Source organism: Strigops habroptila, chromosome 2 (assembly GCF_004027225.2).
Source record: "Strigops habroptila isolate Jane chromosome 2, bStrHab1.2.pri, whole genome shotgun sequence".
NCBI classification, from domain to species: Eukaryota; Metazoa; Chordata; class Aves; order Psittaciformes; family Psittacidae; genus Strigops; species Strigops habroptila.
This window is the reverse complement of record NC_044278.2, coordinates 106,582,546-106,597,560: the sequence shown is the minus strand read 5'-3', so window position 1 is coordinate 106,597,560 and position 15,015 is coordinate 106,582,546. Positions and strand designations below refer to the sequence as shown.

The 15,015-nt window shown below is 38.2% G+C and overlaps 1 protein-coding gene across 1 annotated transcript in view; it reads left to right on the top strand.

Annotated features, from left to right (window-relative positions):
* DDX10 (DEAD-box helicase 10) overlaps nucleotides 1-15,015 on the top strand; it is a 164,529-nt gene that overhangs the window by 84,170 nt on the left and 65,344 nt on the right. The window contains exon 14 of the mRNA XM_030475581.1: nucleotides 14,833-14,946. Within this exon, the coding sequence (XP_030331441.1) occupies nucleotides 14,833-14,946 (114 nt within the window). The remainder of the gene's footprint in view (nucleotides 1-14,832; nucleotides 14,947-15,015) is intronic.

The window sequence follows — 15,015 nt, the reverse complement described above, 5'->3', positions numbered from 1 at the left end:
CGCTTTCTTTTAAAAATTATTTGGGAACTATGGAATGTTATGTATGCCTTTATGGAATACTAAAGATACAGTTTTATTGTGAAGCCATTAAAAAAAAAAAAAAAGATGACAGTGGAGCTACTGTATGAAGTAGAAATATTAGAATTGAAACATTCTGGAACATTCTTTTGTTGTTCACTCTGAAGACAGCTGAAAAGACTGATTATATTCAAAGATTTTAAACTAATTTTTAGCATATTGGCATTTAATACAGTGATTGAAGATTTGTCATAGGTTCAAGAATGGATTAAACATAGTTTTTTCATTTCATAATTAATGTTCTGTTGCAGCATTTGTTGTTGTTTTTAGCTACAAATTGAGTCCTGATCCTTTCAGGGTCTGATGTTCTGATTAGGTTGAGCCCGGCCCCTGGGTATTGCGAAGAGAACCATACCTGGTTTTTTTTTATAGAATTATTTCAGCTATTTTTTATGAAAGATTAGGGTGATTTGCCTTTATTATTCCTGTTTCAAGAGCTGTTTTAGAGGTTATTCTCTGTTCTGGTTTATTTACCAACACATGTTTTCATGGTGAGTTCATATTTATTTATTCGTATTCAAAGTTCTTAAGCTTAAATGTTTTTTGTCCATGTCCTGCGTTTATCCCAGATGTCTTTATAAGAAAGCTGTCACATTCATTTTGATGCTTCCTTGAGCTCTTTCCATTTCTTCTTAAAAGATGGGCTTTTCATCCTAGTACCTCTTCACATGCACAATCTGAATTCAGCTAGAGGCGCACACAGTGTACCATGAGAGTTCACACAACTGCCTTCTGTAGTTGCATTAATCCTTTTCGGCTTTTACTGGCAATGGCTTGCCCAAGAGGCTTTAGGGTGCGTGTTTGTCTCTTCTGTGGCTGTGTGAACAGTGGGGTTCACAGTCGTGCTGTGATGGGAAGTGCCCGATTCCTTTCGTTGTTCTTCATTCAATTTGAATTTTAAATTCTGAATAGCTTTTGCACTTTGAGATACTGAATTTCACCTCATTTTAATGTGTTTTGCTTTCAAGGCTATCTCGTTCTTTTGAGTAACCTGTTGCTCGTGCTCTGAGTTGGCGACAACTCCCAGCTTTGTGCCATTGGGACTTTTCATTGCTAACTCCTCTGGGCAGTGGGGACCATGGGCCTGACTGGGGAGAATCACTAGTGCCCTGGTAATTTGTCTTTCAGCACAGATCATTGTAGTCACCATTTGTAACTATTCTGACCCTTGACCTTTATTTTTTACTTCAGCTAATACTTTTTACTGTGGTACTCTGTTAAATGCTCCGCTGAAATTTAAATGACTTAGTGCCGTTATATTGGCTTTGTCTAAAGAGACAAGAAAACATTTTTATTCCAAATGTGCCTTTGGCATTCCTGTGCTATAATAAATTTCCTATTCCAATTTCCATTCAATTTTTGTAATCCATCACTCCTCTAAAACTTGCTTTTCTGCTTTGCATCCTGTTGAGGTCAGACTGAGGGCCTGTAATGGCCTGGAGTAGCCTAAGTCATGTTTACTTTCTCTTTACCATTTGTTGTAAGTATTAGTATTTCCAATTCTATATCACCTGTCACTTCCAGTAAGAAAGTTTTATTTCAAAAAAAAAAAAAAAAAAAAAAATTACCAGTTTTGAGTTTTGTGACTTTCAGAATTCCATGATGGGGATTATCTGATCATTTAATTCCTGAATTGGGGAAAAATAAAAGAATAATTCAAAAAATAGGTTTAATTTTTTTTTTTTCCTTCCACTTGAGTGGACAGTTTTCATGTTCTGGTTCTTGGAAGCTAAGTTCCTGCCATCTAGTACCCTCAGTAGCCTTACTGAGAGCTGTGTTAACAGGGAGGTCATGGCGAGTTTATGTTCGGTATTTACCTCACTAACACAGCTTAGCAGTCTCACTTTTTCACTTGTTTTAATTTCAGTTCTGTTGCTGAGGAATTCTTCATTGCTTCTTTCCTTCACAAAGTCTTGTCTTGTGACCTTCTCTTTATACCTTCATCTTCTCACAGCCAATATGTGTTCTTGGCTGGTGATAGGAGTTCCCCTTTTCTTCTGTTTGCTCCTGTTCTCCATTTTGAGGTGCTCATTCTTCTATTTAAATCTGGACCAGAATTCCTACTCCTCTTCTCTATCAATAAAGGTCTGAATCCTGCCCAAATTTTTTACTAAGAGGACCTGTGTGCTGAATTAGTGCAATTTTTCCACCTAATTGTCTTGTTTTTAAAGGGAAAGAAACAAAATGACAAAAAACTCAGCAGGCTACTTGACATTTGCACATTTTCCAGTTGTATGGAGTGATAAAAATATTTCTACCTTTGCTACTGCTTCAGAAGCAATGGAGAATATCTTCGTGTACTTCAGTGTATCCACCTACTACACGTAGGTCATTGCATCCTGGCAACTGAAAGTATTTTAAATGTGTTTTGCGTTTTTTTTGTCAGCCTGACATTTTCATCAGTCTAAAACTTGTAAAGCTGAAAACATCTGACAAACCACCACAGAGTTCTAGAGGAGTGAGAAGGACTGATAAAATAGTAATATTTATTTCAAATGAAACATCATCGCCTTCATGAGTGCTTTCTTCTGGCAACATCCCTTTCTGTGTAAGGTATTCAAGACTATGTTGTATGAAAATTAGTGAAGGCATAATCTCCGAGGGGAGAAGTTTGGGACCAACTGACTGTGGCCATACAGTACACTTTAAATTTGTTCCGAGCCCTCCCATTCATTCTTAACAGATTCTTAACTCATAATTAGCACTGGGAGTTAGGCAGAGTTTAGACTATCCAAATATATATTGCTGAAACAATTGGAAACTTTTAATTGCTTCTGCTGGAGACAGAGATATGCATGATTGATTGTAAATAATCTTTTCAAAACCAGGTTGAAAATATTAATTATGTAAAGTTCTACGTAAATTTGACCCCTTGTTAGAAATTGACTCCTACAAAGAAAGAGGTGTGGAGGCTTTCAGCTCAAGGGCAAAATGTTTCAACAAGATACGGGAAGGCAGTTTTAAACTGCAGGCAATTTTGGAGCCCTAAGACAAGTAGTTGTTAGTGCTTTTGAGGTTAGTACCTGTTTTTATAGATAGCTGTGCTTACAGTTATCAAACTCTTTCATGTAACTTTAAGTGGGCATCCTTTTTGGCAGGGATTTTGCCCAGGGCATTTCTGTAGTGGAACAAAATCAAAACCCTTGCACACTGATTCAGTCCTGTTGGCTGTGCTGGTTTAAAAGGATGTTGGACCCTCCAATATTTTTTCAATAATGATTTACTAGATTTGGAGAACAGCGTTGCTCTGTGTGCTTTGTGTACTTGTATGGCAGTGGCACTAGGCACATGTGCGTGTCTTTCCTATACAGGAATCCAGCAAGTAGGTGCACTTTTCCTCACATTTATCAATTCTGAGGTTCTCATTGTGTACAGTAAGATCTTGGAGTAAGTTTTGCTACATTTCTTACCAGATTCTTAAACATCTTTAATGCGCATTTCCCTTTTGCAGCATGGCAAAGGTGCTAGCTGGCTGTTACTGAAAGGGCTGTGTGTATCTGGCTCCTTTCTGCAAGCCTGCAGCTGAGCTTGTCTGATCCTGTGGGTGAAAATAGCAGAATACTGTTTGCAGCTGTCTCAGTGCTAGCTTTCTGCCAGTTTTAAATCCTTCAAACAGCTTTTCTCGGGGTTGGGAGTGGACCTGTGCTAGTGAAGGGCAGCAGTGGGAGTCTTTGAAGGAGTGGCACACAGGAACTACAAGACCACTTCTGGCAGCATTTTTAGTCTGTATTGAATACATGGAGGAAGGAGTCAAAATACTCAACCTTTTTTTGAAGAAGAAAAATAATAGGCGTGATTTTGTAATTATTTTTTTTTTTTTGTGGTTGTTGTTATTGTGGCTTCTCTGTCAGCCTTTAGTTGTGAAGAAATTCTGTCTTTCCCAATTATCCTTGATTGACATTTGGTTGGAAGAAACTGTCTATGTTCTTCTTGGATCATTGCCAGCAACGAGCAATTCAGTTGACTCCCCCCCTTCTTTTTTCCTCTTCTGTGGTGTGTTTTCCTCATGTTTGCTGTGTCTTTACTCCAGCTATGTCTACCATGCTGAGCTGTTTGTTTGACGTATGGGATTGTGGAGAAGGCGCTGGTGCAGTTCTGAGATGGGCTGTGCATTCCCTATTTGGGAGCTAAACTCAAATAAACTCCCAAATAGGGAGTACACGGCTAACTCAAATAAGCCTCAGAGACTGCCAAATAGTATTACCTCTTCTTTCTCTTTTAAATGGCCTCAGTAGTGCCATGCCCAGGTGGAGGCCAAATGAATGCTTTGACTTGTGTTGGCTCTTGTGCATTGAGAGAAATGTGTTTAGAGGCCTCTAAAGGGGAAGGAGTATGTGTCATCTATGTCAATCTAAAGGTGAAATAAAACTCTTCAGAAAATAACGATGGTTATCACACTAATCTACTGCTGAGAAGCTTACACTGCTCAAATGTACAAAAATCAATTTTGGCTATTTTTAAAAAAAATATGCAGTCTTTGCTATTTGTGGTCATAGCCTGTGAAGGATGTCGTTGTGGTGTGGTGGTTAAATGAGCATAGTGTTTGGTTTTAGCATGTGCAAAAGGAGGAAGAGAGACAAGATAAATATATTTATCTTTGCAAAGAGACTTTTTTGTTACATTCTGATGGCAGCTCAGGAGAATGTAGTGAATAAAACATTTTAAGAAGTTTCAGCCTTGGCTGCTGTGATGTTCCTGGGGCTGTGTGTGGTGGCTTTTGAGGGAGAAATGGAATGTCACACTGCTCATGGATGGTAAAATATATTCAACCTTAAAGGTTAAACAGCATGAAAGTGTGGTATTCTTATCTCACCTTTTGACCTAAGATTCCTCTGCAGAGTATTTTTAAGCCATAATTTTAATGATGTTATGGCATTTATTTAGGCCTTGGCTGACTTAGTGATTATGCAGAAAAGTTTGTGGTGTTTTGTTTTTCCTTCTTAGAATAACTGTCTTAACAACTAGAAAATACAGTTGCATTAAAAAACCCTTTATTCTTTAACCAAATTTTCAGTTCATTAAATGTCAGCTCAGCATTGCCTTCTTGCTTTACAATTCAGTGATTAGATAGCTCTGAATATTTCAAATTAACTGCCAAGCACTAATATATTAAGTGCAGCTTGGGAGAGAAGGAGTGATTCAGGTTCTTCTGGAGACTGAAAAATTGCAAGTTTCAGAACACAGCATGTTCTCAGCACACCTGAAGGGCTTAAGGGTTCTTTTAATCCAAAACAAGATAGTGCCCCCCCCCCCCCCCCCCCGACTTGTGCCTCCTCACCCCCACTTTGAGTGAGGGCTTCCTTTCATGTTAAATATTAGAAGGTGATGAATAGATGGGATCTTCCACCTGCTGGAAAGTGAGAAAAGATCATTGTTGGAGATCTGTAATAGAACAAAACGTGCAAAGCAGGAGCAGGCTTTTCTAGCTCCTCACCTGCACATTAATGTGTTATGAGATTTGGGTTGGGGTTGATCTGGTTGGTTGATTGTGGTTCTTTTTTGTTGTTGTTTTGGTGTTTTTTTGCAAGTGACGAACAAAAGATGGCTATGTTTGAAGTAATTTGTAATTTGGTTCAATATCAAAGAGATGTTCAAGCTCTTATTTCTGATTTGCCATGTTTTGCTGGAAATAACATCTTCATGATGGTCTTTTCTTGCTCCCAAAAATTGAAGCTCTGCTCTGGAGTGTGGAGGATGAATAGTAATCAACAAAATCATGGGGTTTGCTTGTTAATGTCGTATGAGGAACACTTGTTCCGTTACTAAGATGTAATCCTCATCTGCGGATAACTGCAAACAGTTCGTCCGCTTCTCTTGGCTGCAGAAGTGCTGGAGAATTTGGTGGTTACTATGTGTTTCTGTTGGATTTTACCAGAGGAACATTGTGTTTTAATGATGCATTACCTGTAATGACAGGGAGGGGTGGAATGAGAACATCTTATGTCTTGATCTGGCATCGCAGTTGCCTAGTGGTATTAATCATTATTGTATTCTTGTATATTTTCAGTCTGAGGCAGTCTTTGTGTTATTAGGATATCTTGCATTGTATGTGTTTCTTTTGAAATACATTTTTCTGCCAACGTTAACCCCAGGAATAAACAAAAGCTATGTTAATATGTTTGGTTTTGAATTAGAGTCTTCTGGAATGCCTTTATCTTCATTTAGTCAGGCATACTCAGTTATAACTTAATTTACTTTTTGCCTAGAAATATGTAAAGTAGTTCACTATTCTCTGTTACACCTTTCTTTTAAATAAACTGCATGAGAAGTCATGGTCTTGTGCTGCTAAAGATCTAATGCTTTAGAAAAGATTGTCATTGCTGCTTATGCTTATAGGTAATGGAGATTTTCAGGCTAATGCCGTAGTTGTACTGAAAAATTCTGTGGCCCAGTGTATTAAATAAAGACATCTTTCAGAGTGAGATATTATTAATTACTTTAACTCACACATTTCTTAAATAGTGCTTTTGTTCATATTACATCTTTCAGTGATAAACAGATAATATTATTTCTTGTATGATATATTTAAAGATTTGGAGAATGAGATATAGTATTTTGCAGATCAGTGACAAAACTGTTGGCAATTGCAGATACTAAAGTTGTGTGTAGAATGACATAATTTAGAGTACTGAAATCAAACATTTGTTTTGTGGGCTGGGGATCTTGGCTCTTCACTAAAACATTCTTTAAAATCTTCCTGTTTTGTGGAGGAGTCAGAGATATATATTAAAAAAACCCACCCCAAAACCAAAACACAAAACACAAAACAAAACAAAACAAAACAAAAAAAAAAAGGGAAAAAAAGAAAAGAAAGCAGAGGGAGAGGGAAAGATAGAAAGGAAAAAGGCATGAAAAATTGGTTGTGAAGTGCTGCTCATTTGTGGTTCCTTCTGGTATCGTGGGATTTTATATCAGGCTAAAATATTAACACTTTTTTTCAACATAGAAAATGAAAGCAGTGAACATTTTCTCAGGAATAAAAGGACACAGATGCACTTTTTTTTTATTTTCATGATTTGGTATAGATTTGTAGATGAGAAACGCTGCTGTGAGGGTAAAGATGTGTTTCAGAAAGTATTTCAGGAATGTGTATGGTACCCATCATTTCTAAATCCTATTAATTTCTATTCTGTGATTCTACAAAAGGGTTCTATAAGAAAGACGGAAAAACACTTTTTAGCAGGGCCTGTTGCGATAGGATGAGGGGTAATGGTTTAAACTAAAAGAGGGGAGATTCAGGCTTGGTCTGAGGGAAAAATTCTTTACAATGATGGTGGTGAAATACTGGCACAGGTTGCCCAGAGAGGTGGTAGATGCGCCATCCCTGAAGGCCAGGCTGGATGTGGTTCTGGGCAGCCTGAGCTAGTTGAAGATGTCCCTGCTCATTGCAGGAGGGATTGGACTAGATGAGCTTTGAAGGTCCCTTCCAACCCAAACTGTTCTATGATTGTATGATTCTAAATTACCTGTAAAGAAAGAAGAGGAAATAGTTAAAACAGAAGTAAACATCTTAACATTAATGGGGGTAAAAAATCCTTTGTCTTATCTAAGTTCATAGTTGGAAGTGCAGAGCTACTGATGGAACCCCTAATGCCCTGCAAAGATAGTTTGTGTTGAAAATGCTGCTGTCTTTGCCATTGTTGAGATGGCAAAGTGTTTTAGCAGTATTCTATAGATATACTGCTATGTGGTATCAGTTAGAAACAGGAGTATGATTTATCACTGACAAATCATTTAATAAAGATTTCTGTAAGCTCAGTTCTTGTCTGTGGTTGGAGAGAAATACTGGGCATGGAGCCATTTACTGGTGCCTCTTTGTCCTTTTTTCTGCTATTGTAGTCGATATACAAGTAAAAAATAATCCCCTAAATAAATACCTTTATTAAATGCAAGATGTTGTAGCAAATACCTGTCTAAATATAGAACCAAGCTTATAAATGTGAATATACTGCAGAAAATTCCAGTTGTTTAGCAAATTGGAAGTTGGCAAATTTTTTAATCCTCACTCTTACATTTTGTCTTAAAGGCTGAGATTTTAATCTTAACCTTAGTTCTTTTCAATTTGCATGGCTTAATTTAATTTATTTTATAGAAAATAAGAGTATGTTGTTTACTGAGACATCCTCTCTAACGAAACAAAAAACTCTAAAATTCAGATTCAGATGTAATCTTCTGTCCTAAGAGTAATCAAAAACAAAGGCAAGCATCATCTATGCATGTTGTTGCCACAGTACAGTTCTGTCTTTGCTATGTTTTCTTGTGTCTGTTGCTGTTTCTTTGTTATAGAGGGCGATTTAAATGGGAATGCTAATGCAGTGAACTACTGGTCTTGCGGTCTTTGTCCATAATGTGGCTATTAATATTGAATAGTAGTATTAGAAGCTTTTCTTATTTCCTCTTTTTGTTTTTTTTTTTTCTTTTTGCTGTGACTTGGAAAGGATTAATATCTGTGCTGTTCTGTATGCTGAGTGCTTTTTCCTTCTGAATACCAACCTGGATTTATCCTTATCATCCCAACTGTTACTGTAAAAGCTGTGATCAGTTCTCTTAGAATACTTCACCAAAGCAAAATCAGCCTTACTTGTATTACATTAAAAGAAACTTAACACATGTTAACAAAGAAGCTTATTTTCCTGGGAACGGTTGGGGGAGTTGTGTTGTGGAAGTGGAATGGTGGTTTGAAGAACTTTGCTGCTTCTCAGTGGCTTTGGCTTGTTCTGGTGTTCATGACAGCACAAGGCAGCTGGTGGCTTTTGAACGATCAGCAGAAATCAGGAAGGACTGAAATAGCTGTCATTGCAGAGAAGAGGGTTCAAAATTAAAACAGAGACCACGTAGCTACTACACATCATGAAGGAAAGCAGCATCTATACAGCTCCTTGGGGTCATGCTGCATCCTAGGATTTCTGCTTCTGTTGTCCTTTAAACTCAACAGGAAGACAGATGACTGGTGGAATCAAATTGTATTACTAAGAGGAAGCTTTTTGGTGTTCAGAGTTTTGTAGGTGCTTGAAGTAATATGGACTTCAAAGTCTGGTTATTTTGCTTCTCTTGATGTTTTCCTTCTTATGTTTTATAATTATGTGTAAAGTGTGAAGTCTGTATCTCACTTCTTCTATTGTTAGATATTTCTCAGGAGGAGTGAAAATTTCTCTCACCTCTAAAATTTTCTTCATTGTAGGTAATCAAAGCGTTGTGGTTGGAGTTTGGGAAGTTTATGGCATTGAGAGATAATCCTTTATGGTTAGGCTGCTTTAGGCCAGTGGTTGGAGGACACTCGATCTTCTGAAGGTTTTGTAGTGCCGGCCAGATAAAATCCATGTCTGTATGCTCTCTGGAGCACGAAGAAGAAGATGGCTCTTCTCTTTGTCTAAGATTTGGTAGCTTCAAATCTGGCAAGCCTGTGTCTTATTCTGTAGGGAATTACTTCTAAGTCTGAACTCAGTAGCTTGACAGAGGGATTGACGTGCTTGGTGATAATAAAAATGTGGTAATACTTACTCCTGTTGTGGGCAGTTTCTTGAAGAAATACAAAACAAGTGTGTGAAATTGAGTACCACATCGATTTTTGTTTCTCAGAGGCAGTTGCGTTGAATTCTGGGTAAAGTAATGTAATAATGTTGGGAGAGATGGGAAAATATTTCAGGCACAACACCATTCTTCCTGGGAATTGTAAAGTATAAGTGGGGGCGGGGGGCGGGGGGGAAGCCCACAAATACCCTAGAAAAGCAGTAATGCTTGTTATAGCTAACATGACTGGAACATTGTTAACTTTTTTCTACGGATATTTTACCTTGCCACAATAATGTTTTCCTGTCCTTAGACGGCTTCTGTAGTGAATATAGTGTGCTGGCTTTCACAGGCTTGTTGAGAGGAAATTAAAAAGGAAGTTACAGTTAGAAATAAAGAAACTTTACGTTTGATGATGTGTAACACTCCAAAGGTCAAAGTAAATGTGTTTGTCTTGGTTATGGTAAGATACTGTAAGTGCTGAGAGCCTGAGTTACTGAGGATTACATACTCAGCCGAAACTATTGACTTGAAAAATTGTATTAATAAGAAAAATTATTCCATATTAGAATAGCAAAATTTTCTGACATTTGTGTTTCTGATGCCCTTTCTTTTCAATAAAAAAAAAATAATACTGAAAAATAGTAAATCTTATGCCTTAAACTTGTCAGTATCTTCATTACAAAGGAAACCTTTGTAATAGATTCAGCTAAGAATATTAGATCTTTTAAGCAAGAAAACAAAAGCTTGCTCCTTTTTGAGAAAAATGGAAAAGAACTTGCATATTAGCTGTATTGTTTCTGATTATATATCAAAATGTTTGAATTTTCTGTGCTTCTAAGAGCTAGGTTTTATTCTAACGCATTAAATAATCCAGCAAGCCATCTGGCATGTACACGTGTGAAAGGAAGAAGAAATTTAGGCTTTTGATTAGTAACAATAGAAAATCCCCCAGCCCTGCAGCTGAGCCTACGTTTTATGGAATTTTTATAAACTTGCGTGACTCAGCTTCTAATACTTAACTGTTACGTCTAATACTTAACTGTTACATACCATTTTAAGTGGTTGATTATCACTCCTGTCTTGTTTGATCAGTTTATTGCCACATCTTCATAGAAGAAAAGGTGGGGCTTGAGGGCCAGTTTTATTGGGCATGGGGCAAAATGTATATGCTGGTGAGCAAATGTATATGCTGGTGAGCAGCAGGTACCCTCTTCACATTGACAAGGAAGTGTGTGTGCACTGGCTGTTGCTTTAACTTGTGTTACCAACTTGAGTTAAACTGCAAAATCCCTTTGTTACCTGACAGCAGCATGAAAACCTGTGCCCAGACCGTGCATGCTCAGTTTGTGTGGATTGAGGGCTTATTTGATAGTATAATTCAACTTCAGAAATGGGTTTACTTGAGTACGTATTAATTGAACAGGTTTTGATACACAGTGTTTTCGAACTGAGCCAGTCAGTGTGGGGAGCTGCTATGCCCTCTCAGCTCACTTAAAACCATCCAGACCCATGGCTTGCTCTGGCACTGGGGGCAAGGTCTGGTTATCAGCAGAAACCCTCCATCCATTCCTGTCTGCTGATGTGACAGTGCTTCTGCCTGCAAAGCCTGTGACCCCAGATTTCAGCTGTTTACTGAGCAGTTAGAGGAGTCATTGCTCCTGCTGCAGTCGTGTGCTTTGCAGCACTTGAGGTTAACAAATGGAGGAGACCTTTCGGCAGCCTCCAGCAGCTGGTGGCGTCTGCAGGTTTGGTGAACTCATTGTGAAGAAAAGAGGTTAAGCCCCAGAGAACATGGGTTAAATGCCAATCTCCTGCTTGTAAGTTGTCAGGTATCTTGTAGTAAAAAAGATTAAAACGGGAAATGAGTAAGGAGAATGGCTTGAAAAGGTAGGGAACCGGGGGTTGGCTCTGAAGATTATGAAAGCCTGAGGTCTGCTATACAGTGGTATTAAGCTTCTTACAGTGGATGAATCAGACTCCTAGTTGACGGGAATTTGATGTTTCAATGTACTCGCTCAAATACGGGAGTAAAGCAAAGACAGGTGTTGGCATTAGAAATTTGGGTGAGGGAATAGGGTATTTGGGTAAGGAGCCACAAGAGTGGTGTGGGTGGGTGAGGAGGCTGTGAGCTGAGATGGATGAAAACAACGCACCCTGCGTCAAGACTGCAGCCAGTTGGAGGAACTCCTGGCTCAGGTATGTTAAAGATAGAGCAGTAGCCACTGGGCCAGGAGATATGGAGGGAGGCTCTTGAAATATGGGGCGTAGATGCTGTAAAAGATACTACTAGAGACATATGGAGGGAGAGACTCGGGTGACAGGAGAGGTTTAAGGACTATATAGTGACTCCAAACAATGTGAGAGAGGTCCCCAGGAGAGGACCAAAGCAGCATTTTTGGGACCCCACGGTAGCCCCAGGACTATATACGCTCCGTGACTGGCCTGCCTGGCTCTTCTTCTGGATCATGTAGCCTCCCCCTTGGGACATGGAGTCCATGTGAGGAACCACTGCATTAACCCACCCAGCTTCCCTCCTGGGCTGCACCACTTCTCCTGCTGAACAGTGAAGTCATGTGGGCACAATTTTACAAATTACATCTGTGATGAAAATGTTTTGCTGTCTGAGCCCATTTGGTCTTAAACTGTGACCATCAGTCAGGAGACAGTGTCTGAAGCTGAGGGAACCTTGATAGCCATTGTCTTTGAATAGTGTTAAGTTTAGTAAAGCAATGAAAATGTCCTATTAAAAACTAGTTTAATTATCTATGTGTAGAGTTTATACTAATGCACTGCCCTGTATGATTTTTAAAATTATGATCTCATACCTTTCTTTAATGCTACATATTGTAAATCTGCCAAATTTACACATTTATCTTATACTATACTTTTTAGGTGTGTAGTGAGAGAATTTAGCTTCCGATTTGTTTCATCCTCATCTTGTTCCTCCTTTTGCTTGGAAATTTTTCCTATCCCATTTTTTTCCATGCTACTTTGCAACATCAAAATACTTCTACTTCTCAAAATCGTGCAGAGGAGGGAGAGGGAAATATTGCCCATGTATGCATAGAAAGACAGCACATCGGATATTTGTGTTTAGCCAGGAAAACTTCTTTTAAACCAACAAATACAGAAAATTGAGATTCACATTTAAGCATAATTTTACAAAATATAAATGTATCAATTTGAAGCTTTCAGACACCTTCTTTTTTTTTTTACATTAGCATATTATGCTGGTACCAGTAATACTGGCAGTGCAGAAATAGAAGATTATAAAAAACAACCAAACTAAAACCCACCCAAATCGAAAAACAACCCAGTGCAACCCCCACCCCACCGCCAACCCAAAAGCACGTGGTGAAAGAAAATGTTGCAGAAGTATCCTACTACCTTGAAGTACAGCTATTGTTAAATTCTTCTGGACAATTCCCGTTGTTCTACTAAATAGCCTTTATTTTGAGGTAAAGGTTTTGTGCTTATGCAGACACTCAAACAATATGTTTGTAGTATAAGGACCCGGAGTGAGGGAATAGCGGAGCTTTCTGAGCTGTTAAAGGTGTGCCTAAGCAGTAGCAGCTGCACAGTGCAACAAAAATCCTATGACAATACTGAGGACATAAGTGCTGCTGCAGTTGCTATTTCCTATAATAGATATGGTCATTAGTTGATAACAGCGCAGTAGCTGTTGCAAGCCATTTTTCCTGTTAGGAAGGCTGTAATTTTTCTCTTTTATGGTTCATATTTCAGTGCATTAGTGTGCTGACCATAGTGACAGTGACTTTCTGAGTTTATTTTTTTTTTTGCTTCCTTTTATAGTGGATTTGGTATAGAACATGAAACTGATGAAAATTACCAGAATAAAAAAGTGAGGAAAAGCTCATTTTTTTCCCCCTTTTTCTCTCTGTTGCTTTGGCTACTTTCTATTATTTATCAGAAGTTTAGACAGTTCAGTGACTGTTCTTCAGGCGCTTTTTCCTAAGTAATGGAGCTTTGCAGTCTTTACAGAATGAAGGATGATTTGTGGGTCTTCTCCTATGGAGTCTCCATGTATTCCAGCAGAATACTTTCTGCAGTGGCAGTTATTGCTTCAAACGTCTTTTATCTGAACTGTGTTCTGTTAGATGCCTGAATACATATGGCCTTTGTTCTTGCAAAGAAAGCTCTTAGAAGAAGAGCTGGAGGTTGTTAATCTCCATGTTCATTGGTTCCATGATGTTGCCACCAGATGGGTGGCTCTGTGAAACCTATGCAGGCCATCTGTGGATATGACAATTTATTTTCCACTGCATTTTACAGAATTAATTAATATGGTCTTCCCAGAATTGCAGTCCATGTCTGAAATGTGAAAATACTCTGGATAAATCCTCAATCTTTGTCAAAAATAGAAGTCACCTCCTCACCTCTTCTTTCTAACAGCAAGATTGAACACACAAATAATAAATGTAACTTCAGCATCAGTGTGTTTTATACAGGGATGCTATTTTGCTGATAATTCTTGCTTTTTCTGGTCAGTGTTGCTTTCTCAGTGGTAGCCAAGAATGAACCACCTAAACCTGTTGGAAGCAGTGTTAATGTCTGGATTCACAATCTTTGCTGACTCATTTATTAGTTTCCTTAGTGTCATCACCACTTTGTTTCACTACAGCTTTTTTCCTATGATGCGAATAGCTTTTGTGATTCTAAATGTTATTTCACACTAAGTTTGGTAAACATCAAGAACTGATGTTCTCTACCCTGATGGGACTGCAAGGGAAAAGAGTTATGAAATAGGAAGGTTCTTGCATGGCCATTTGTGCCTTTCATTGACACAGAAATAACTCAGGCTGGCGTGCTGTGGTGCCTGGGGACAACGTGATGACTAGTGAGATGAAAGTAGCATTTGATCAGTTGTAGATAATGGCTCCAGTCAGTTATGCTGGATTTCTTGTCTGGTAAGTCTTGCTAACAGCATAAGCTGGTGGATGTAGTGTCTTTGTCCCAAAAAGGTTAGTGAGATTTGAATGAGTCAGATGTCCTACTGCTGGCAGGTTTTAAATTATGCTGAATTTTTATCAGAGTAAATGAGTTCCTCATGATACAGCATGCTTAAAACACTTTTATGAAAGGTCTGTGAGCTAATTTTTACTCTAAATTACTCATGTCTTTTAGGAATTACATTTTAATGCAGCTAATTGCTTTTGAGAAAGTTTGAAGCATATACCCTATGAATAGAAAAAAAAAGTAATCTCATTTTCTTTTATACAGAATGTATCAAAATCAAAGATGAAGAAAAAAACAACTAAAACCCAAGAAGCCAAAAAAATCTTGAAGAAGAAATTTAAAGTCAACACAAAAATAGTGTTTACTGAAGATGGAGAGGTAAGATCAATTCAAAATAACTGTATTTTGGTGGGATATGATGCTGCATATTGTAAATCTGCCAAATTT